The sequence below is a fragment of the Eurosta solidaginis genome, chromosome 1 (genome assembly GCF_040869045.1).
Source record: "Eurosta solidaginis isolate ZX-2024a chromosome 1, ASM4086904v1, whole genome shotgun sequence".
Classification (NCBI taxonomy): Eukaryota; Metazoa; Arthropoda; class Insecta; order Diptera; family Tephritidae; genus Eurosta; species Eurosta solidaginis.
Genome location: NC_090319.1, coordinates 282,933,834 through 282,956,251, shown reverse-complemented (window position 1 = coordinate 282,956,251; position 22,418 = coordinate 282,933,834). Strand labels below are relative to the sequence as shown.

At 41.5% G+C, this 22,418-nt stretch overlaps 2 protein-coding genes across 3 annotated transcripts; both read left to right on the top strand.

Annotated features, from left to right (window-relative positions):
• The first annotated feature begins 791 nt into the window (after positions 1-791).
• LOC137237403 (pre-mRNA-processing factor 17) lies at positions 792-4,682 on the top strand. Its single transcript, XM_067760993.1, has 3 exons — positions 792-1,588; positions 2,702-3,180; positions 4,026-4,682. Exons 1-3 carry the CDS (start codon positions 868-870, stop codon positions 4,557-4,559), a joined length of 1,734 nt encoding a protein of 577 aa, XP_067617094.1. The 5' UTR covers positions 792-867; the 3' UTR covers positions 4,560-4,682.
• A 64-nt stretch (positions 4,683-4,746) lies between these two features.
• LOC137237405 (transmembrane protein 181) lies at positions 4,747-20,987 on the top strand. 2 transcript variants are annotated; one of them, XM_067760995.1, is made up of 9 exons: positions 4,747-6,487; positions 7,024-7,367; positions 7,427-7,683; positions 16,733-16,813; positions 16,889-16,988; positions 17,062-17,339; positions 19,381-19,483; positions 19,595-19,819; positions 19,890-20,987. In XM_067760995.1, the coding sequence occupies exons 1-9, from the start codon at positions 6,483-6,485 to the stop codon at positions 20,021-20,023; spliced, it is 1,527 nt and encodes a 508-aa protein (XP_067617096.1). In that variant the 5' UTR covers positions 4,747-6,482; the 3' UTR covers positions 20,024-20,987. The 2 variants fall into 2 exon arrangements, with proteins under 2 accessions (XP_067617096.1, XP_067617095.1); XM_067760994.1 differs by having other exon boundaries at positions 6,825-7,367.
• Positions 20,988-22,418: the final 1,431 nt, after the last annotated feature.

The following is a 22,418-nucleotide window of genomic DNA, read 5'->3' as shown; positions in this document are numbered from 1 at the left end:
AATCAATAAGCAGAAATTTAACATTTTATTTTTGTAAAAATATATTTCCAACAAACCTAAAAATGAGCGTGGATTGCTCCGAAAGTGGTGTGGGATTCATAGTATTCTCGTGCTCCGCCTACCACACCGCATGCCCTGGGTTCGTACCCGGGCAAAGCAACATCAAAATTTTAGAAATACGGTTTTTCAATTAGAATAAAACTTTTCTAAGCAGGGTCGCCACTCGGCAGTGTTTGGCAAGTGCTCCGGGTGTATTTCTGCCATGAAAAGCTCTCAGTGAAAACTCATCTGCCTTGCAGATGCCTTTCGGAGCCGGCATAAAACATGTAGGTCCTCTCCGGCCAAATTGGAAGAGAAGCTCGGCCTTAGATCTCTTCGGAGGTTATCGCGCCTTGCATGTATTTATTTTATTTTATTTTTGCATTGATAGCCTTTTATAAATCCACCTTGATTAAGTGAAACATCGGTTTAGAGGTCAAAATTATATCGGCGCAAAATACCTTCTGCAAAAAGCTCTACCAAAATTTCAAACTCTTTTGCAAATATATATCTCTCGAAAGAAATAAAACTTTAGTTTCCGTTTTCGGACTCACAGTACTACGGTAAAAAATCTGTTATTTGGAACCTCTCCTTTTATTTTTAGGAAAGATTTAGCTGTGATCTAAAATAAATTGACTTTTACGATTTTTTAGATAAATTGTTTACTTTTTTATCAAGGATTACACACGGCCAGGCTATGTTCCAATACCATATCATTTCTTTGGCAAAGTTAGCAATGCAACCCTGCTCGAACGTTTGATTGTCATTTTTGTTTATAAATGTAAATTTTTTTGTTTAACACATCTTCGGAAAACATAATTCGCAAAAATGTTGTGTTTGCAAAACTATGGGTCTTCATCGGATAGTGAGACAGAAGCAGATAGGAGTGCAAACAAAGACATAAACGCAAAATCACAGAAAGATGATGAAATCGTCCATCTCAAGCCTGTTGATCCAATATTATCAATTGCCAAATCGCTTGCAATTTGTGCAGCCCCTGAAGTTGTGCCTCGAGGAGCAAGTGCTGTGGCACGCACTATTGATCCCTCCGTCAAAGAAGTTACTTACAATCCCAAATTTGAAGAGCTTTATGCACCCGTCAAAGGACCGGAAAATCCTAATTTAACCGAACAAATGCGAGCACCACGCAACACCCTCTCCGGCTATGTGGAAAAGGCACATATTAATGCATTTGAATTTGAAAACCAGCGGCGTACATTTCATACATATGGATACGCTTTAGATCCCTCAGTTGATGGCGCCACAGATGGTCAATCGTTTGTTGGTGATTTACAATCAGCATATGATGATGATGGCAAAACAGTATTTGAATCTGCTAAAACGAAAAGAAAGCGTAAACAAGATAAAAATGATAAGCCAGACGATATAGAAGGTTTCGTCGGACCATGGGGTAGATATGAAGATGAACAAACGGTAGCGCGACCCAATGAACAAGAAAAAGCTGAATTGGAAGAGATTCTCGCTAAGCGACATAGACGTAGTCGAATTATTGAGGATAAACCATTAGAGGAGAAGTCGGTGTTGCATAGTATGTTGTGTTATTTTGGTGTCGTACATGTATCTAACCCTGTTTAACTGGCACAACAAGTTGTATGTTGATATTTATGAAGAACTGAGATAGTTTAGAAATGTATGGTGTCGTGTTAAAACGGGGCTCTCGCATTAACAGTCTTTAATCGGATATTTTTTCGGGTATTGTTACTGGTGTGGTAGCCGTGCTCACTGCACGTCCATTTACTGACTTTTATCAATATTTTCTAGCGGTTACAACAGCAGCTCTATTTATGCGCAGACTATAAGTGTATATTGTCAGCGATAACCAAAGATCTTTGTGCTGCTTTCTGCCTCATTATGGCGTGTAAGGAAATACTATGATTTAGATAAGTGGAGACAGCTCAATAGCTGTCATCACCTCCCACTTAATCGTTTCATTTCTAAATTCCCCGAAGGTTTAGGGGAGTGTTGCGGATGTGGACAATCCTTTGCCGGCTATGAACCCGGAACGCTCTAATGAGTGACTAGCACCTTCTGGTATTAGTCCAACTGCATTGGAGACAAATTTTTTGGCTCGAATTTTCTAGCCTGTGGTTTTTAGTCTCTTCTTATGGCAGGTATGCCTATCCGCGGAATCGAAGGCTGAATCTACGGATGTGACACTTTACTTTCCTTTACGATATGGGTCCCTGTTAGCAACAAAAAGTAAGGCTGAACGAAAGTTAGGCCAGGTGAAAGAAATTGTTGCCATAAAACCTTTGGAGAAGTTTACGGCAACAACAACGGAACCGCTCTGTGTCAATTTCAGTGGCTTACAATGGAATAGCCCGAAGTACAAGAAAAGTACGCAAGAACATGGGAATTGCACAGGCGCGAAACATAATGCCGTTTATGGGTAGGAGAACGGGATTATCGTTATTTTCTCGTTTGAAGAACTGTCTGCTTATTTGACTTTGTTTTATTCGAAGTGGGTATCCAAGTGTAAGCTTTGCAACACTGTCGCCAAATGAGACTAACATAAAAGGTCTCCAAAGCGGGGCCAACCTTAATTACTACGAGTGAAAGTTGTATGTGCTTAGGAACTCCTCTCACATTTATTATACCTTTTATTCAAAAATAATATGACATTATTCTCATTTATCAACAGTCAAAGATGCTTACGATTATCAAGGACGTTCCTATCTACATGCGCCACATGATTTGGATATCAATTTGCGTTCAACTTCTGCACCCAATAAATGCTTCTTACCAAAAGCGCATATACACACCTGGACAGGACACACCAAAGGTATTACGTCCATGCGTTGGTTTCCACAAACAGCACATATTTTGCTCTCTGGCTCAATGGATAGTCGCATCAAAATGTGGGAAGTATTTGGTGAACGACGTTGTATACGCACATTCTCTGGACATAGGCAGGCCATCAAAGATGTTGCATGGAATAATAGAGGCACCAAATTTTTATCCGCTTCCTATGATCGTTACATAAAGCTGTGGGACTCGGAGACGGGTGAAGTGGTTTCACGTTTTACAGCTAGAAAAATGCCATTCTGTGTTAAATTTCATCCAGACAATAACAAGCAACATCTGTTTGTGGCAGGCACATCCGACAAGAAAATTATTTGTGTAAGTTGTATTTGCTATATGTAATAAATTAAGCGTCGACTTATATTCAATACCCTAAATCAGCAATTTTAACGCACTGCTACAAAAACAACAGCAATTTTAACGAAAAAGAGTTTTAGGTGGTAAAACCATATTTCACTCACTTTTCGTATATTACATTAATGCCAGCTTTAAAGCTTAGCTCAAATGGTATTAATTCTCATTTCGAAAATTTCGCTATCAGCAAAAAAAAAAATTGTTTTCAAAAGCATACATACAGCTATATTTAAGCAAAGAAAATTATAGCTTTACTCGGGAATCATGATATAATTGGGTCGAGATAGACATAAACTTCCGTATACCAATACTATCAGTGTCGAAAAATATTTTGATTTCGCCAGGCTCGTCTGTGCGTCCGTCCAGGATAAACAATTTTGATAATACCTGCATTGAGTACCTACATCATGGCCTTCGATATGGAACTCAAAACGTAGTTCGACGTAAACGCTATATCCAAAAAAATTATATTTTCTTTCCTCTGCAGTCACCTCCTATCAACAATGTTTTTTATAAAAATAATTTCCATTCGAATAGTAAAAACCTCTTTCTAAATTGTAAACTAAGCTAAGCTGAGTTTTGAATAAAACACTGGTTTGAATACACAATGGAATCGTTTATCATCCATTAGGATTCTTCTAACAATATGAATAATATCTAAATTTTCAATATATGTAGCTGTCAAAACGGGTTTTTTGCTCTACTGAACAACTGATTTTTGCTGATAGACGGTATTGAATATAAGCCGAGTTATGCTAGATAAGGTGTGGTAAACTAATCATAAAATTATTTTCCTTTCCTCCTCGCAGTGGGACACACGCAGCGGTGATATTGTCCAGGAGTATGATCGTCATTTGGGTGCTGTTAATACAATAACATTCGTTGATGAGAATCGTCGTTTCGTTACTACCTCAGATGATAAATCGATGCGCATTTGGGAATGGGACATACCTGTGGATATGAAATATATTGCCGATCCTACAATGCATTCTATGCCAGCTGTAACACTTTCGCCAAATAACAAATGGTTGGCATGTCAGTCATTGGATAATAAAATTGTTATATTCTCTGCATTGAATCGTTTCAAAATGAATCGCAAGAAAGTATTCACAGGACATATGGTTTCAGGTTATGCGTGCCAGTTGGACTTTTCACCTGATATGAGTTATTTAGTTAGTGGGGATGGTGATGGCAAATGTTATATATGGGATTGGAAGACAGCAAAATTGTATAAAAAATGGCAAGCGCATGAAGGTGTCTGCATAAGTACATTGTGGCATCCACACGAGGCGAGCAAGGTTGTGACAGCTGGTTGGGATGGTCTAATCAAGTATTGGGATTAGATGTTCACTTTTTATAAGGCATAAATATAAAGAATACTGTATTTTACAGTTGTTACATCGGCATTAGTTGTAATAAATTATATTTTATAAGAATAGCAATAAACAATATAAGTTATGAGAAAATTTCATTAATTATAAATTGCGATTGTTAAGGTAGAAGTCAGTGAGCAGTTCATCACAGCAGCCAACATGTGGATGAGCATATGAAACTAGTCAGTAGGAAGGCAAAGTTCGACCTGTCACTGAAACTGAATTTCTGTAATCGGTAGAGAAAATACGCATCTCAGGCGTTACACGGCACAAGTAACGCATGGCCTCAAATATTTAAGAGACATAACAGATGCTGCTAAATACTAAAATCGACCAAATTATTACACACAAAAAGACTAAACCAGCGTCTGCTGATGGTATTGACATAATTGGGTCTGGAACATTCAAGAAAAAAATGTGTTCCAGATTATGATCCTTCCCGCGATGTTAGCGGCGTATATCGAAGCAGATTACCATTGCGAGACGTTACAGCATGAAGGCTGAATTATGGGACAAAAACCCCAAAGAAGGAGGAGTTTTAATCCACCTCGGACACATTATCCCAAAATAGATAGCTCTAGCGGCAGATCTAAACCAGCGTAGCCTGTTGATAACGATACCATTTGGCCTGACCTACATAGAGTAAGATTTGCCTGCTCTGTCCAAGATAGCGAAAAAGGTGGGTCTCGACATGGGTGAGGGCAAGAAGGGAGACTTACTGTCATCGAAGAATGAATTGCCGCATTCTCTCATCATGCCCGTCCTGATGTACCGCTCGCAATCTTGGGCGGTATCGAGAGAAGATGGGATGGCACTCGGAGAATTCGAGAGAAACATTTTGCGGCGTATATCCAAGCAAATTTACTAATGAGCTTCAAAAAGATGTGCACAGTGCAACGAATAAAGTATCAATGGATCCGCTGGCTAGGATATGAATGAAAATGAAAGAATTGCTCAAAGTATTCCTGTAGTTAATGATATTTAGAAGTAGATGAAGGGGTAGACTTCCACAGAGTTGAGTGGAGGAAGGATTGAACTGCCTTGGTGCTCCCAATTAGCGTCAGTTATTACAGAACAGGTATAGCCTAGAAGGTTTAAAGTGGTTATATTAAATCGCTTCCGAGATGGTTGAGCTAGTACCTTAATTCTGCTTGCTACCGGAACCCGGTATGTTCCGTTCTGTATCCGACAAAGGATCATCAACATCTATAACACTACCCAAAACCTTGGGGGGATCTCTTTATCGATACAACAAGAACAAGAACTTGGAGTCTCCAGATCCACGTCTGCTAAATACGTATATGATACATTCATTTTTGTAACAGGATTCCCCTCGGGAAAGTGAGTTTAAAAGTTGGGTTGCGATGTGGTGAAACTACAAAGCTTTATATTGAGCTTATCAATCCATTGAATCCTGCGGCTACTATCTGTTTGTTTACATAAGTACTTCGCACTTTGTTTACAAACAATAGATACCAAGCTATCCGGCGTAACCATGTGCGGGTTGCCATCCGAATTTACTGATAACAGTGGGACTTGCGCAATGCGTCCACCACAAACTATCAGACGTCAAATGATGACAGTCACACCTAATGACCACATACTGGATATTAGCACCATATGTGTATAGTGCACAAAGTGAAAATAATCGATTCTATCCGTCGAGAAAAAGTTTGCTTAACAAAAACCGCTGGAAAATTGTTTTTTAAAAAATTTATTTCAAAATAATCATAACTAGTCGAAAAAGATTTAAATAACTTGGATAGCTTGACTATAAATTCAGTTTATCCTAATCGTTGAAAATAAAAAGAAAACAGTGAAAGATGTAGTTAGCTTGTCTCATCTTTGGAGTTCACGGCCAATTCAAAAACAATTTGGAAGTGAAAATGAAAAATGAAGTAAAAATCGTTTTGAGACTGGAAATTCTACGAACTCATTTATCAGATTCCAAAATAGATCAATTAATTTTAGTCAATTCCTTAAATCCTCCATTAAAAGCATTTCATTCCATAAATTAGATAACAGTAAATAGGAAACTACACTCAATACATCACCCACCCCTCTACTGAAAAAAAAAAATCAAGGCAATTGCATCCATCATAATTAGTACCACCGACAGCACCAAACACAACATCATCTCAGCCAGCACAAAAGATCAACCCCACTTACCTTAAGGTCAAACTCACTACGCAAAGAACACCTCCAAAATCTTCATTAATATTGCTACCGCCCTAGATATCGAATAATAGTTAGAAATAGCTAACCAACCAGCATAGCTTCACCGCCGTTTGTCTACTAAACATTGGACATAATTGTACAAGTGCCGCTTCAAAATGTCCAAACCACCAACAGACACTTCGGGTCTGGGTTATTCGTACCACTTACCGTCTGGTGGTTTACTTTTACGTCTCAAGAATTCTCTCTCACAATTTAGCGATCTATTCAGTGAGTTCAACAGATATATTGCGCCGGCTTATCATCATGATCGGTGCGAACGTTCGGTGCATATGCGCCTTTACTCAATGCAAAAGCGTGAATTTGTTATGGTCTTTTTGGGATTCCTCATGTGTTTTGGTTTGGCTATCGTCATTGGTCTTACCGGACCACCCATTACTAGCACATCACAAATAACAGCCAAAAGTATATTAGCGAATACATCGTTGGCTCATAGTAAGACTGTATTAGCCACTGGGCCCTTCGCAATGAAATCACCATTGATGACCACATACTCACAACAGCTGTGGCTTATTGCCAAATTGGTGACAGACAACAACGACGGTGAGTTTGAAAGATGGTTAAAGATAAGTAGTGTTACGGTTTTTCTTATCTTCCTGCAGACGAAAAGTATGACAAGAGTTTTCAAGTTAGCGTCGCCATAGATGGCATTACCGAGCAACACAAGCCTCTGAGTATATTGCGCGCAGATTCGGTTCGCAATCGTACGCGCCATTTGTCCTGCGTACGAAATGATTGCGAGGAATTTACGATCCTTCATTTGGGATTTCTTGATTATGCTCATTACATTATCACAGTACGTTTTTATGGATTGGAGTCATTTCATCAGAAATACAATATAAGGAGTATAACATTTTATGTAAGTTTTTGGGAATCTTCATTGAAGTACTTGACATTTATTTTCCTAGAAACAAAGTTTTAAGGATTTTTTGTTTACCGGGTGTTATACAAATTATGAGACATACTGAAGACTTATAATATTGAAAGGCATAATTATTATTACCGAGGCAGATTTGGTCGTTGAGTAAAAAGTTGGCGGCCGCCATGGTGTGGTGGTAGCGTGCTTCGCCTACCACATCGAGATAACTCGCGATAAGTATATATACATTTTTTTTAAAGTCCATAACAGACGCCAATGAAAATCATCAGCAAAGATCAAGTATTTTTGCGCGCTCCCAATTCAGGGGACGCCTCCTCTTTTTTCAGATACGACTCTCGGTAGGAATACTTTCTCGACGGGGGCCTTCCTCCAATGTAATCGTTGCATTATGCTCATGTCCATGTAAATCTAATACAGTTCTTCAGTGAACCTTTTTCGATACATACTGTTATCCATACTCGAATAGAAATCCGATTATCCCTCCACACCGTCCACGATACCAAGCCATGCATAAGAGCAGATATGTTGTTAGACTTTTTGGTAGCGATTTTTATTCGTCGAGAGAGGAAGAAAGAAGGCTCTAGCCCAAACGCAGTAGTTTTGAATCGGATCATACCGTACCAGATACGAAGGTTGTTGTTGTTGTTGTTGTTGTAGCAATGCTCGCCCCACCTAATATCCGCGACCGATCACAAATTGTCATCAATATCCTCTAACGGGAGTCCAAGGAAACTTGCCGTTTCAACAGGGGTGGACCATAAGGAAAGGGGTGTTAGAGGCGTTGGTTCCACATTACAATTGAAGAGATGGTTGGTGTCATGTGGGGACACATTGCAAGCGGGGCATACATTTTGTATGTCGGGGTTGATTCTGGATAGGTAAGAGTTTAACCTGTTACAGTATCCAGAACGAAGTTGAGCAAGAGTGACACGCGTTTCCCTGGGGAGTATGCGTTCCTCCTCCGCAATTTTTGGATAATTTTCGTTCAGTACTGGATTCACCGGGCAATTCCCGGCATAGAGGTCCGACGCCTGTTTATGGAGTTCACCAAGGACCTGCTTGTGTTTTTTCACTTCATACGGCTGGGTTCTCAGGTGCCGTATTTCCTCAAAATGCTTACGGAGATGACTTCTTAAGCCCCTAGGCGGTGCTGGTTCATCAATCAGATGTCTGTTGGGATGCCCAGGTTTCTGGGTATTCAACAGGAACTGTTTAGTCAGCATCTCATTTCTCTCCCTGATGGGGAGTATTCTCGCCTCATTGTGCAGATGGTGTTCTGGGGACATAAGAAGACAGCCCGTGGCAATTCTGAGAGCAGTATTTTGGCAGGCCTTTAGTTTCTTCCAGTGGGTGGTTTTTAGGCTTGGCGACCATATGGGTGACGCGTAGCACGTAATCGGCTGGTTAATTGCTTTGTATGTAGTCATGAGCGTTTCTTTATCTTTTCCCCAAGTACTGCCAGCTAGCGATTTGAGGATTTTATTACGGCTCTGAATTCTCGGAACAATTGCGGCTGCGTGCTCACCAAAATGTAGATCCTGATCAAACGTCACACCCAAGATTTTGGGGTGTCGGACAGTCGGTAGCGTAGTGCCATCGACGTGGATGTTCAAAATGGTCAACATTTGGGGCGTCCATGTTGTGAATAAGATCGCGGAAGATTTAGTCGGTGATAATTCCAGGTTTCGCGAGGCGAAAAAACTGGAGAGATCAGGGAGGTAGCCGTTTATTTTATTGCATAGCGAATCGATCTTTGGGCCTGGGCCTGTGGCCATTATTGTGCAGTCATCGGCGTGGGAAACGATTGTGACTCCTTCCGGTGGTGAAGGTAGCTTAGATATGTAGAAATTAAACAAAAGTGGGGATAGGACACCACCCTGTGGCACCCCCTGTTCAATTCTCCTTGGTTTTGATGTTTCGTTTCTAAATTGCACCGATGCCTGCCGACCACCCAGATAATTTGCGGTCCACCTTTTAAGACATGGGGGAAGGGTAGACCCTTCCAGGTCCTGCAGTAACGAGCCATGGTTGACCGTATCAAAAGCTTTTGATAGGTCTAGCGCTACGAGTACTGTTCTATGGTGGGGGTATTGATTTAAACCGCAATTTATCTGGGTGCTAATGGCATTCAGCGCGGTGGTAGTGCTATGGAGTTTTCTGAAGCCATGCTGATGAGGGGCTAGCTGCAAATTTGCTTGGAAATAAGGGAGCAGAATGGCTTCAAGCGTCTTTGCCACTGGCGATAGGAGAGATATCGGACGATACGACTCACCTATGTTAGCTGGTTTCCCAGGCTTTAGTAGCGGGACCACCTTGGCCATTTTCCATTTCTCAGGTATGACAAAGGTGGAAGGAGGAAAGGAGACAGATTGAAGACATGTGCTAAATATTTGAACCCCTCTTTCCCTAGGTTTTTAAGCATCGGAGTGGCTATGCCGTCTGGGCCCACTGCTTTGGATGGTTTAGCACGACCAATGGCGTCCTCAACCTCTTTAGCGGTGATGGTGATTGGTGACGCGCTGAATTTGTATTTATGTGCGCGTCTATTGGCTCTCCGTCTATCTTTGTCGACCGTAGGATGCATTATATATTGTCGGCAGAAAGCGCTCGCGCATTTTTTCGCGTCCGACGGCACTTTGTCGCCAAAGGCGATAGAAACTTTGTCATTGTGCTTAGTCGGATTCGATAGGGACTTTACGGTGGACCAAAGTTTACCCACACCGGTAGAGAGGTTACAACCTCTTAGGTGCTCCTCCCATTTCGCCCGCTTGTGTTCATCTACAAGCAATCTGATGCGTTGGTTTATATCCCTTATTTGGGGGTCACCTGGGTCAAGCTGTCTTATAAGGTCACGTTCTCTCGCTAAGTTTGCGGCCTCCGCCGGGAAGTGGGGCCGGATTTCGGGAATTCTCCCGGCGGGAATGAAATGTGCCGAGGCGGATTTAATGACCTTACGGAAGGCACGCTCCCCTTGGCGGGCATCAGTCGGATTAGGGAGGGCAGCCAGGCGGCTGTCTGTAAAGGATTTGTATTCTTCCCACTTTCCTTTTTTGAAGTTTATGAAAGTGCGTTTTTCAGTGACGATGAAGTCGGCGTTACGCTCAAGCGAAATAAGTATGGGCAGGTGGTCGGATGCCAATGTTACCATCGGCTGCCAGTTGACGCAGTTTACGAGTTCTGCACTCACGATTGAAATATCTGGCGAGCTGTGACAGCTTCCTACCATACGTGTGGGGGCGTCTCCGTTTATTGTGCAGAACGTCGTTTCTTCTATTTGATCCGCCAGCATCTCACCCCTACTGTCCGCCCGCAAGTTTGAATGCCATAGATCATGATGGGCATTGAAATCGCCTAAGATGATGCGATTGTTGCCAGTGAGTAAGGCCCTGATATTAGGGCGGTATTCTCTGGGGCAACAGGTGGCAGGAGGGATGTAGATGTTGATGATTTCTAGGTTTGCATCACCTGACCGGACAGATAGTCCTTGACGTTCTAAGACATTGTCCCTGCGGTCGATGCCAGGATCAAATATACAATATTGCACAGAGTGGTGTATGATAAACGCAAGACCGCCTCCATTTCCGCTCTCGCGGTCTTTCCTGTGGACGTTATACCCAGAGCAGGTCTGCAATGCAGATCTTGCTGTGAGTTTAGTCTCTTGAATTGCAGCAATGCGGATGTTGTGCCGCTTCATGAAATCGACTATCTCCGTAATCTTCCCAGTTAGTCCATTACAGTTTAACTGCAGAATTCTGAAGTGCATGAGGGGAGACGTCGCCACTCTGGGGGTAAGTGACGGGCGACTACGCTTGGGTAGGGGAAGGCTAGGACGCAATTGCTGTTGTGGCCCTTGGACTGGGCGTCCTTAGGCAAGCATTGGGGTACCCGGATGATTTGGGTTTGCGGCCTGGCAACATGGCGCGATGAAACCCGTCGGGGGGTTGCCGTCGCGGAGACCAGAACATCTAGGGAAGTGGGACCACCCAAGGCAGGAGCTGCATTGGGCGGATGTCGCAAACATATATATTCTGTGCTGGCAAACGGTGCAAACGGAGGTAGGGACTAAGAGTCTGTTTCCCTGACCTACACGATTGCTGCCGGAAAAGAGGGGGGGGGAGAAGACGGGGGCAGGGGCTGCGGCTCAGCATTGCTTCCGACTCTACAACGAAGATTGTAGTTATGAGTGGTTGCAGCTGTTTGAGTTCTTGGCGCCGTGGGGCGCGAGCAGCAGCGGGCACTTGTTGTGGCTTGCAGAGCAGCGGGGCTGCTGGAAGGTAGTGGGGGGCGCTTAGACGTAGACTACGGGACGCCCTTGGGCGTGAACAGCAAGGAGCCACAAAAGATTTATAAAAGTTACGTGGACGTCGGGTTTTGGGATCAAGCCCAGAACAACCTGTCCGATGCAACCATCCCTTGCACGAGACACACTGAACAGAGTATGACCGTCCTAAAAAGATTCTTTTCCGGCAGATGCAGCAAAACCATTTCTTGGATTCGATGCCTTCCCGGAGCAAGAGAATATGGAGCAGTCCTGCTGCAAGGAGCTGCAGGGAGGATGACAATTTGTGGGAGGGACGAAACAAATTAGATGGGGTCACACTGAAATGACAGTCCTTGGTCGGGAAAAATCCCGAGTCGCTCCGGTACATAGAACCGACTGCCTTGGGAAGCGGATACGAAGGTCAGGTTGGGGTGTCTCGAATGTCATGTCGGGTTTTTATTCAGCGACAGTTGTCCAATTACTTATTGACAGGCCATGTTTATATAAAGATAGGACATGTTTTAATATAACGACTGTTGGTTAATCATGATGGTACTCTTTATCTTGATAATCTAGCAAGGAGACTCCTACATCTGACAAAGTGAGAACTGCAATTGATTACAGGCAAAAAAGGCGGCTTTGTAGCATCGCCGATAAAAAGCCTTTGGATTCCTACATTTAGTGCAAGAGAGTTAGACAATGAATTTCAAGCATGTAACAGCCATGTGTCATCCCTCAAACAACAATGCCAAACGGCTTCTGCAAGTAAGGTGCGTTTTCACTGAGAAGCTTTTCATGGAGAAATATACTATGCCGAAAATCAGCCCCTGCCCCCGTCTTCTCCCCCCTCTTTTCCGGCAGCAATTGTGTAGGTCAGGGAAACAGACTCTTAGTCCCTACCTCCCTTTGCACCGTCTGCCAGCACAGAATATATATGTTTGCGACAGCCGCCCAATGCAGCTCCTGCCATGGACGGTGCCACTGTTCTGGTCTTCGCGACGGAAACCCCCCGCCGAGTTTTATTGCGCCATGTTGCCAGGCCGCATACCCAAATACACCGGGTACCCCAATGCTTACCCAAGGAGGTCCAGTCCCAGGGCCACAACAGCAGTCGCGTCCTGGCTTTCCACAACCCAGGCGTACTCACCCGTCACTTACTCCCAGAGTGACGACGTCTCCTCCTATGCACTTCAGAATTCTGCAGTTAAACTGTAATGGATTAACTGGGAAGATCACGGAGATAGTCGATTTCATGAAGCGGCACAACATCCGCATTGCTGCGATTCAAGAGACTAAACTCACAGCAAGATCTGCATTGCAGACCTGTTCTAGGTATAATGTCCACAGAAAAGATCGCGAGAGCGGAAATGGAGGCGGCCTCGCGTTTATCATACACCACTCTGTGTAATATCATATATTTGATCCCGGCATCGACCGCAGGGACAGTGTCTTAGAACGTCACGGCTTATCTGTCCGGTCAGACGATGCAAACCTAGAAATCATCAACATCTACATCCCTCCTGCCACCTGCGACAATCGCATTATCTTAGGCGATTTCAATGCCCATCACGATCTATGGCATTCAAACTTGCGAGTGGACAGTAGGGGTGAGATGTTGGCGGATCAAATAGAAGAAACGATGTTCGGCGCAATAAACGGAGACGCCCCACACGTACGGTAGGAAGCTGTCACAGTTCGCCGGATATTTCAGTCGTGAGAACAGAACTCGTAAACTGCGCCAACTGGCAGCCGATGGTAACATTGGCATCCAACCACCTGCCTATCCTTATTTCGCTCGAGCATTCCGCCGACTTCATCGTCACAGAAAAACGCACTTTCATTAACTTTAAAAAAGGAAAGTGGAACGAATACAAATCCTTTACAGACAACCGCTTTGCTGCCCTCCATATCCCGATTGATGCCCGCCAAGGGGAGCGTGCTTTCCGCAAGGTCATTGAATCCGCCTGTTGTTGTTGTTGTTGTAGCAATGCTCGCCCCACCTAATAGCCGCGACCGATCAAAAATTGTCGTCAATATCCTCTAACGGGAGTCCAAGGAAACTTGCCGTTTCAACAGGGGTGGACCATAAGGAAAGGGGTGTTAGAGGCGTTGGTTCCACATTACAATTAAAGAGATGGTTGGTGTCATGTGGGGACACATTGCAAGCGGGGCATACATTTTGTATGTCGGGGTTGATTCTGGATAGGTAAGAGTTTAACCTGTTACAGTATCCAGAACGAAGTTGAGCAAGAATGACACGCGTTTCCCTGGGGAGTATGCGTTCCTCTTTCGCGAGTTTTGGATACTTTTCTTTAAGTACTGGATTCACCGGGCAATTCCCGGCATAAAGGTCCGACGCCTGTTTATGGAGTTCACCAAGGACCTGCTTGTGTTTTTTCGCTTCATACGGCTGGGTTCTCAGGTGCCGTATTTCCTCAAAATGCTTACGGAGATGACTCCTTAAGCCCCTAGGCGGTGCTGGTTCATCAATCAGATGTCTGTTGGGATGCCCAGGTTTCTGGGTATTCAACAGGAACTGTTTGGTCAGCATCTCATTTCTCTCCCTGATGGGGAGTATTCTTGCCTCATTATGTAGATGGTGTTTTGGGGACATAAGAAGACAGCCCGTGGCGATTCTGAGAGCAGTATTTTGGCAGGCCTGTAGTGTGACCCCATTTAATTGAATCCGCCTCGGCTCGTTTCATTCCCGCCGGTAGAATTCCCGAAATTCGGCCCCACTTCCCGGCGGAGGCCGCTCCCCTACTTCAAAGCAAATTTGCAGCTAGCCCGTCATCAGCATGGCTTCAGAAAACTCCATAGCACCACCACCGCGCTAAATGCCATCATCACCCAGATAAATTGCGGTTTAATTCAAAACCCCCGCCATACTCGTTGCGCTAGACCTATCAAAATCTTTTGATACGGTCAACCATGGCACGTTACTACAACACCCGGAAGGGTCTACCCTTACCCATGTCTTAAAGGGTGGACCGCTAATTATCTGGGTGGTCGGCAGGCATGGATGCAATTTAGAAATGAAACATCAAAACCAAGAAGAATTAAACAGGGGTGTCACAGGGTGGTGTCCTATCCCCACTTTTGTTTAATTTCTACATATCTAGCTACCTTCGCCACTAGAAAGAGTTACTATCATTTCCTACGCCGAAGACTGCACAATAATGGCCACAGGTCCAGGCCAAAAGATCGATGAGCTTTGCAACAGAATAAACGGCTACCTCCCTGATCTCTCCAGTTTCCTCGCCTCGCGAAAACCTGGCACTATCACCGACTAAATCCTCCGTGACCTTATTTACAACATGGACATCCCAAATGTCGACCATTTGGAACATCCACGTCGATGGCACTACGCTGCCGACTGTCCTACACCCCAAAATCTTAGGTGTGACGTTTGATCAGGATCTACATTTTGATGAGCACGCAGCCGCAATTGTTCCGAAAATCCAGAGCCGTAATAAAATCCTCAAATCCCTTGCTGGCAGCACTTGGGAAAAGACAAAGAAACGCTCATTACCACATACAAAGCAATTGGCCAGCTGATTGCATGCTTCGCGTCCGCCATTTGGTCGCCAAGCCTAAAAATTACCCACTGGAAGAAGCTACAGGCCTGCCAAAATACTACTCTCAGAACCGCCACGGGCTGTCTTCTTATGTCCCCAGAACACCATCTACATAATGAGGCGAGAATACTCCCCATCAGGGAGAGAAATGAGATGCTAACCAAACAGTTCCTGTTGAATACCTGGGCATCCTAACAGACATCTGATTGATGAGCCAACACCGCCTAGGGACTTAAGGAGTCATCTCCGTAACTGAGAACTCAGCCGTATGAAGCAAAAAAACACAAGCAGGTCCTTGGTGAACTCCACAAACAGGCGTCGGACTTTTATGCCAGGAATTGCCCGGTGAGTACTCAAAGAACAGTACTCAAAACTTGCGGAAGAGGAACGCATACTCCCCAGGGAAACGTGAGTCACTCTGGCCCAACTTCGTTCTGTATACTGTAACAGGTTAAACTCTTACATATCCATAATCAACCCCGACATACAAAATGTATGCCCCACTTGCAATGTGTCCCCACATGACACCAACCATCTCTTTAATTGTATTGTGGAACCAACGCCTCTAACACCCCTTTCATTATGGTCCAACCCTGTTGAAACAGCAAATTTCCTTGGACTCCCGTTAGAGGATATTGATGACAATTTGTGACCGGTCGCAGCTATTAGGTAGGGCGAAGCACTGCTACAACAACAACAACAACAGGAGTGTAGAAAAACTTGTTTCTAAATTTTTGTTGTTGCTTTACCCGGGACTTGAACCCAGGATCTTTGGTGAAATTCTTTGACGAAACTGTAGTTAGTTTACTTTCTCCCTACAGATTTCGTTAATAAAATGTTGGTATCAAGTGGCAAAAGTTTAAAGTGGAACCGTCTGACCCTAGATTCATTAAGGGTCGGTTTTGAAACGTACACTTTTCTTTGAATAATTTATATCAATAAAATAGGTACATTTAAAAACGCACACTTACTGAATCTTGGGCATGGTCTTCTAAACAACATAGATTATAACGGCCCGAAAGCTAAACACTTAAACCCTACATCACTAAGAATCTTTACAAAGTATATACTCTTAATGCCAGTAGTTTTGAGTCGAGAACTCTGTAACTGTGCTACAAAACGCAGCAAACGTTCATTTTTATTTTACTTAGGATTACATACAATCTATATTTCTTTCACCTCTTTGCAGTTCAAAACCTATAGCCCCGAATTTACTCAGATCGAAATATGGTTCAGATTTATATTTTTGCTGTTTACCTTTATCGTAATTGTAAGTACTTAATTTGATTGATTTACTCAACTTTATATTGTTAAATTTATTTTTTATTAATTTTGCCATCCATAGTGTTGGTATGCTCACACGCTGCGCAGATATCCCATCTACGACTGGTCTATCGAACAAAAATGGATGTCAATACTTTTACCGTTACTCCTGTTATATGATAGTAAGTTTTACCAAGAAATTTCCTCTAACTGCATAAATAACATTCCAATTGTTATGATATATTTTCTCTACAGATCCTTTCTTTCCACTAATATTCCTTATGAACTCTTGGTTACCGGGTATGTTAGATGCTCTGTTGCAAGCGACATTCTTATGCTCATTGCTAATGTTCTGGCTTTGTATATATCATGGCTTACGTCAAAACGAGAGACGTTTCATACGATTCTACCTGCCAAAGATCATTGTTATCTTGCCCATATGGTTGTGTGCCATTGTACTGGCCACTTGGGAGAAATGCAATGAGTTAAGAGATCCCACCTATAGTCATTTTGTGGATACTCGTAATTATAATGTTAGTATTGTTGAAGGGAGAGCGTTCACAGATCAACTGCTGAGTGGAATATCACCCTATGTCGGCTACCGTTTCAAAAACGTCCTATCAGAAAAATTTTGAAAAATTCCATATTTCAGAGATTCTTAGAATTTGATTCAAAAATTACCTATCTGAGTATCATAGCGGAATGATACAAGGTGGCAGCATGGTGACATACCTACAAACATAAATACAAATTCCATGTACTTTGTTTTTGTAAATTCGATGGACAAATGTCAAAATCGTACGGCACCGGAAGTTGATGTATCAAATCAAATAAAAAAAAGGTTTAATCAGCTGTTCCATGCTGCCACCTCGAATCGTTGCGCCATGCTGAGTATAAATTTAATACATTTTGACGTGATATAGGGCGTTTACGAAAAACGTTCTAAAGCTTGAAACACAATGCCCTGACGCCGCGAAATAAATGCGACGAACATCGTCTTGTCAAAATTATTCCCCATAATTACATGAAGGTGAACACAATGAACGCCAAGAGCGAAATTTACGCGACGTCATTTTGCGACGATAGATTTATTTCTATAGTCGCCGCCGGGCGATGACGACAAACATCCCAGGGGTTGCTGCTGTTCAATTTTTTAAGTATAAAAAAGAAAACATAATATCCAAAAACAAATTTTTTTTCTTTACATATAATTTTTAATTTATTTTCTTAACATTTTTGTTTTGTTTTGTTAATTTCTTAACATTTTGGGCGTGTTTTAGCAGTCAAGAGAATTAGAAAAGTTTTAATTGTTTTCATCTTTATTTCTAAATAATAATGGCCACTCTGAATAAACAGCGTCAATTTCGCCCGGCATTGTGTTTTAAGTAGACGAAATGTCTGGGCGTAATTTGAAAAATGTCATCGACCGACGTGGCGTATATCGTCGTTGTTGTTGTTGTTGTAGCGATAAGGTTGCTCCCCGAAGGCTTTGGGGAGTGTTATCGATGTAATGGTCCTTTGCCGGATACAAATCCGGTACGCTCCGGTACCATAGCACCATTAAGGTGCTAGCCCGACCATCTCGGGAACGATTTATGTGGCCACATTAAACCTTCAGGCCATTCCCTCCCTCCCTACCTCCAAGTTCCATGAGGAGCTTGGGGTCGTCAGAGCCTCGTCTGTTAGTGAAACAGGATTCGCCGCGGATAGGTGAGGTTGACAATTGGGTTTGGAGAAGCTATATATTGCGCTGGCAACCTGAAAGGTTGCGCTACACAGCCCCTTGAATCTGGTATCTTAGTCGCCTCTTACGACAGGCATACCTACCACGGGTATATTCTGATCCCCTAACCCGCTGGGGTGTATATCGTCGTCGCTCGGCATTGTGTTTCAAGCATAATGCGGCAGTTACTCACGAACGTACGTACCAAAAACGTGTCAGCTGACACGACCTATCTTATAAGTGTGCAATGTAAACGAAAACTCACCGACGTGCAACGCCCGTACATACGTAGCCCGGAACGTAGAAATCAAAACAATTTTGATTTTTTTCGTAAGAACGTGTCAGCTGATCGCTCTCTCACTAGACAGAGTTGCCTAGTAAACTTTTGCGCGCTAATTTTTGACCGTTTGCAATTTTATGAAAAAACACATAACTAAAGTTTGAAAAATTGTGAAAATAATTCGAAATAATTATGTAAAAGTGCTGATTATAAATATGTAATCTATTTATACTTATTTAATATGTATTCCGGCTTTTTACAATATCAAAAATTAAATTGGAAAAAGTTGATGTTTCCAGAAGCATACATGCAAAATGGTCAATGGCAACAGTGCTTCTCTGTAAACAATACACACACAAATATGTTATGTACATGTACACAGACGCACACATTGATTCCAACGGGCTTGAGAGTTCGGTCAAACGTGCTTCGTACGACAAATGTCCGTACGTACGGCACACGTCGGTGGGTAACTGCCGCATAAGATAGGGTATTTTTTAAAAATATTTTGAGATAGCGTGATATTCCACTCAGCAGTCAAGATTATCCCATTAAACCGTTTCCTTTTTAGGGCTTCAAGCTGTTCTTTTACATTGCTGGTTGTATGTATATATTATATTTGGCCTTATTAGTTTTACGCGCCTACACAGAACTTAGATCGATGCCTTACTTTGGTACGTACTTAAATAGTTGTATTTAATTAACATATTTCTGTGATGTAAAACAACTTTACTTGCTCATTTATTATAATGGTACTTTTCTTTTTATTACAATCTACTTTTCAGATATGCGACTAAAATTCTTGACGCTTTTAATGCTATTTGTCATATCGATAACCATAATCGTAACAACGTGCCGATTTGGTTTTGGCATATTGGAGGATAATTTTGTAGCTACCCTAAATACCACCTATCATAGTTCGGCGCAATTTATGTGCTTCTATGGCCTGCTAAACTTTTATTTGTATACCATGGCGTATGTGTACTCGCCAAATGGACGTTTTTCGCAAGGTAAATTTAGTTTACACTCATTACAGTCCTACCCCGTTAATACTAATATCATTTATACACTTCATTTAAGAAATCTCTGTTACCAAAGATAATCCAGCATTTTCCATGATTAATGATTCTGATGAAGAGGTTGTATATGGCTCAGAGGATGAGTCGCGGAGACCGCTTACTGTGGGCAGCAAAAATGATTATGACAGCGATTAAAAAGCTTGGAGATCGATTGGAATGTGAAAGTTTTATGTTTAATTCTATTTTTGCTTTCGATGTAAAAATTTTAACTTTTATTTTTTGCAATATTTCATACGCTAATTTTACTTGGCACAAATTAATTATTTAGAAACGAAGTGAATACAGAAAACGTCATGTTTTGTGTTAAGGGCCAATTAATGGTGACTTTTAACCATAAAACCATAACCAGATAAAACAGCTGATCGAACCTACCCTATGGAAATCAATGTAATCGATTAATGGTGCCATACCATAACGCTAACGCCATAACTATACCATAGCCAACCAATTGGTTTTTGGTTTCTCGCCATATCCATAACCTAAAAATATTTGAGTTGGTGAATTTATGAACTTTTTGTAGAATTTATTCATTGTTTTGGATACGTTATGACTAAGAGACTTATTTTTTGTGGAATATGTTTGTAATTTTTTGCGTTTTCTTTATTTTTATGAAATTTTCACGATTTTTAGGTTAAGGTACCATTCATCGATCACATTGGATATGGATATGGGTATGGTTACGACTATGGCGTTAGGGTTAAGGAAGTTTAATTTGGCCTTTAATCAGTCATTGTTTTTTATATTGTCGGGTTTATTCTGTATATAATTTATTTTATAACGAACTTTTTTTATTACTTTTTTCTTAATTTTATTTTAAATTATGTGAATGTTGTAGAATTTGACTTGACTTTAAACAGTAACTGGCAAAAACGCTCACTAAATTAGTATCTACTTAATTTTAACGCTTTTGTTTTGTGAAAGCTATGAATCATATTATACAAGTATTTTTGGTTCTAACAGTAGATGTATCACAATTTAATTAATAAATTGTTAACCAAAAAGTTGTAAAATATATCACTGAACACAATGACTAATATGATAGGAATCAATTATAAAAAAACATATATGTGTAATAAAATCCATTTAATAATAAAAATTATATTAACTTTTTTTAAATGGTCAACAAAGTATAGCGTAAACGAGGGAAGCCATCAGATAAAGAAACGGCGCATTCGTGCCGGAGGACAACGACAATATTTGTGTTTTTTTACATCTATAGACGTTTACGCTTAAACTTTATATGGACTGCTAAGCGTCAACCTTTAAATACACCTCTGAAATTGCGGCGCATGAAATTAGTACTACTAAATTTCAATACGCATTATACTCAGATGTAACTGAAATATGTGTCTGTTTCACCTCTACACTAATTATATGTGTCACCTCTTAAAATTGTGTGTGTCCCCAATTCATCGCAACTGATTCAGCTATATGTTATACACTAGGCCATCAGAGGGTTGGTGTTTCGGCTTTTCGGTACACCTTGTGCTGTAGCTAGTTATTTAACCACTACCGCTAGATGGGTCTCCTAAGCGAGGATAAGCGTTTTTTTTACACGCATAAACGTTTACATAAACGGCTAATGTCAGCTATATATTCTTTCCAACAAAAGATCCTTTGGGCTGAATCAGCAGTTGAGAAGTAGAACCTGAAGAAAAATTGAGTTGTATTTATAATGTATAATCTATTTTATAATAAAATCGTATCATATCTGTCGATAATGGGGTGTTCTTCGGATATTTCGGAAAATAGTTATCATGAAGTCAGCAATCGGAAAAATTGTATGGAAGTCAGCGCTCGAATTTGGTATCAGAGAGAAGAGGGCACCTTCACTGAGAAGAGCAGATGGAGGAAAATTTGATATCACTTGTTGCTCCCACTCAGCATAGAATGACTAGCTTAACTTGCCGCTCATCGGCGTATACCTATATGACACTACTTTATTTTCTCTGTATTTTTCTTGTATTTTCTCTTATATTTTTTGTCACCTCCCTCCCAATACGGTTTCAGTACTGGTGTAAGTGTGTAAACTATATTTAAACAAGTAAGGAAGGCTAAGTTCGGGTGTAACCGAACATTACATACTCAGTTGAGAGCTATGGGGACAAAATAAGGGAAAATCACCTCGTAGTAAAATAAATCTAGGGTAACCCTGGAATGTGTTTGTATGACATGTGTATCAAATGGAAGGTATTAAAGAGTATTTTAAAAGGGAGTGGACCATAGTTCTATAGATGGACGCCGATTAGGGATATCACCATAACGGTGGACCAGGGCTGACTACCCAGCCAGCATTTTTTGAAAATTTTGATCAAAAAATATTTAAATATCATACCCCATCATTCGAAAATTAACGTATCGTCGGGAGAAAAATGTACCATGAATGTGATTATTCTTGAATAATCATTTATGATTCCTATTTCGAAACGCTTTTTATTCATATTTTTAAAGAAAAGTAAAATTTCAACAAGTATAAAATTCATTATTCAGTCAACAAATATATTCATAAAAGATTCAGAAAGTTGAATGA